The sequence below is a fragment of the Lipotes vexillifer genome, unplaced genomic scaffold (genome assembly GCF_000442215.2).
Source record: "Lipotes vexillifer unplaced genomic scaffold, Lipotes_vexillifer_v1.1 scaffold539, whole genome shotgun sequence".
NCBI lineage: Eukaryota > Metazoa > Chordata > Mammalia > Artiodactyla > Lipotidae > Lipotes > Lipotes vexillifer.
The window spans coordinates 1,299,679-1,301,932 of NW_006789542.1; the positions used below are offsets into that span (position 1 = coordinate 1,299,679).

The window sequence follows — 2,254 nt, forward strand, 5'->3', positions numbered from 1 at the left end:
TGAGTGTTGGCTGCAGCTAGGGTCTCCTGACGCCCTGTTCTCCAGAGATTTATCCTCAGCCTAATGGGAGCTGCCCTCTCCCCAGAAAGTTACACCCCCATTATGGACTGTGTCCCTCCCCCTACAAATTCATACGTTGAGGCCCCAGCCCCCACAGTGATGGTATTTGGAGAGGGTGCCTTTGGGGAGGTGATTAGGTTTAGATGAAGTCAGGAGAGTGGGTCCCTCACGATAGGATTAGTGCCCTTATAAGAGACGGCAGAGGGTTTCCGTTCTCTCTCTCCACCATGTGAGGATGCAGCGAGAATGCGGCTGGCTGCAAACCAGGAAGGGGGCACTTACCAGGAACTGAATTGGCTGGCACCTGGACCTTGGACTTCCCAGCCTCCAGAACTGTGAGGAATAAATTTCTGTTGTTATTCCACCCTGTCAGTGGTAGTTTGTTACTGCAGTCTGAGGTGACTAATCCAGCCCCACTCCCTAGGACAACTCCTGGGGCCAGACAGCCTATGACCAGTGACTGACTGACATGGGAATTAAAAGTTCAGCCTCCTTGTCCTAGTGGGACAGCTCTGCAGTACAACTCAGGCCCCAGAGCTCCCCAGGGGATCAGGCTGCAGCTGACTCCAGCGGAGACACCATCCCTGCCCCATCCTGCTTCTCCCTCAGTCCCCTTCTCCTGAGAGCACCTGCTCAGTTAACCACAAGTCCCTAAACCCCTATGTCAGCTGGCAGCAGCAGGAAGGCAGTGATGGGCACGGGGAACTGTGTCAGGAAGGTCCCATGACAGGCGACATGTGAGGGTGCAGGCAGGTGTCCCGTTAGTGGTCACACAGCTAGTAAGTGGTGGCGCTGAGATCTGAGTACTCACAGTGTGGTCAGTCTATGGCCACAACCAAGATACAACATTAACTTTTCAAGAAAGGTCAATGTTTTCCCCCGAATGAGGAGCTCTAGGCCCAGCTCTGACACAGCTCTGACCTGAACCAAGAGGGGGCAGAATGACAGAACTACACAGGCTCAGGCCAATCGCAGTCAATTCAAGTCCAGCTGGAGTGTAGACACCAAGGAGGGAGGAGGTGGGAGCCATGTGTTGGGAATTCAAGTCAGTACCCCTTCTTGGTACACGTTTAGGCTGCATACACCCTACAAATGCCAACTTCTGCTTCCTCTATTACAGCTGTCCCCAGAGCACGATCTGGGAACCTCTGGGGGTCCCCAAGACCATTTCAAGTAGTTCCCAAGGTCAAAATATCTTCACAATTGTAGTTGGCTGAATAATGGTTTCCAAATGATGGGTTTTTTGTTTTGAATTTTAGAATTTTATTTGTTTTTTTATACAGCAGGTTCTTATTAATTATCCATTTAATACATATTATTGTATATATGTCAAATAATGTTTTCCTTTATGGCAAAAGGAACTCTGGAGATGGGATTAATCTAAGGATCTTGAGAGGAGGAGATTATCCTGGATTATGATACAGTCACAAAGGTCCTTATAAGGGGGAGACTGAGAGAGCTGGCCGCAGCAGAGGAGAATGTGACGACAGAAGCAGAGACCGGAATGATGCGCTTTGAGGATGCAGGAAGGGACCACAAGCCAAGGATACAGGCAGCCATTCGAGGGTAAAAGAGGCAAGGAAATGGAGTCTCCTCCACAAGGAACCAGCCCTGGTGACACCTTAATTTTTGCCTTGTAAGACTCCTTTCAGACCTCTGACCTCCAGAAGTGTAAGATAATCAACGGGTATTGTTTTAAGCCACTAAACTGGTGGTCATTTGTTAAAGCAGCAACAGGAAACTAATACAATAATACCAAGATAGTGTGTGCCTTTTTCACATTCATTCTCTCACGTGGATGGGGAATTTTCCAGAGGCTACCTGGCGTGTGGTATCACAACAGACTAAATGCAGAAGCAGATGTGAGGAGACAGACATCTTCCATTGAGACAGACATTAAAGAGACTTGCGAAAATGTAAAATGTAAAACTCTTCTCACCAAATTTTTCATTTTGAAAAATAGTTATTTCTCATAAAAATGTTGCTTATGTTAATGTCATGGGTTTATTACTGCTATTTTTAAAAAGATGAATAAATACGTATTTTAAATGTTTCTCAGTTTTGAGTTCTAATACGGGCTTTATTGATAGTTACAAACTACATCAACAAAAGCTCTTTGGGGTCCTGCCTGTAAGCAGTCGTGATCCTGAAATGTTTGGGAACAGGTCTGCTAGAAGTTGAAGGGGCAGGGAAA

General features: G+C 46.9%; 1 protein-coding gene across 1 annotated transcript in view; it reads right to left on the bottom strand.

The window, feature by feature from the left end:
* The window catches only part of TRANK1 (tetratricopeptide repeat and ankyrin repeat containing 1), a 65,741-nt gene that overhangs the window by 62,958 nt on the left and 529 nt on the right, over positions 1–2,254 (bottom strand). Inside the window, exon 2 of the mRNA XM_007462697.1 lies at positions 343–393. Coding sequence (XP_007462759.1) covers positions 343–393 — 51 coding nt within the window. The remainder of the gene's footprint in view (positions 1–342; positions 394–2,254) is intronic.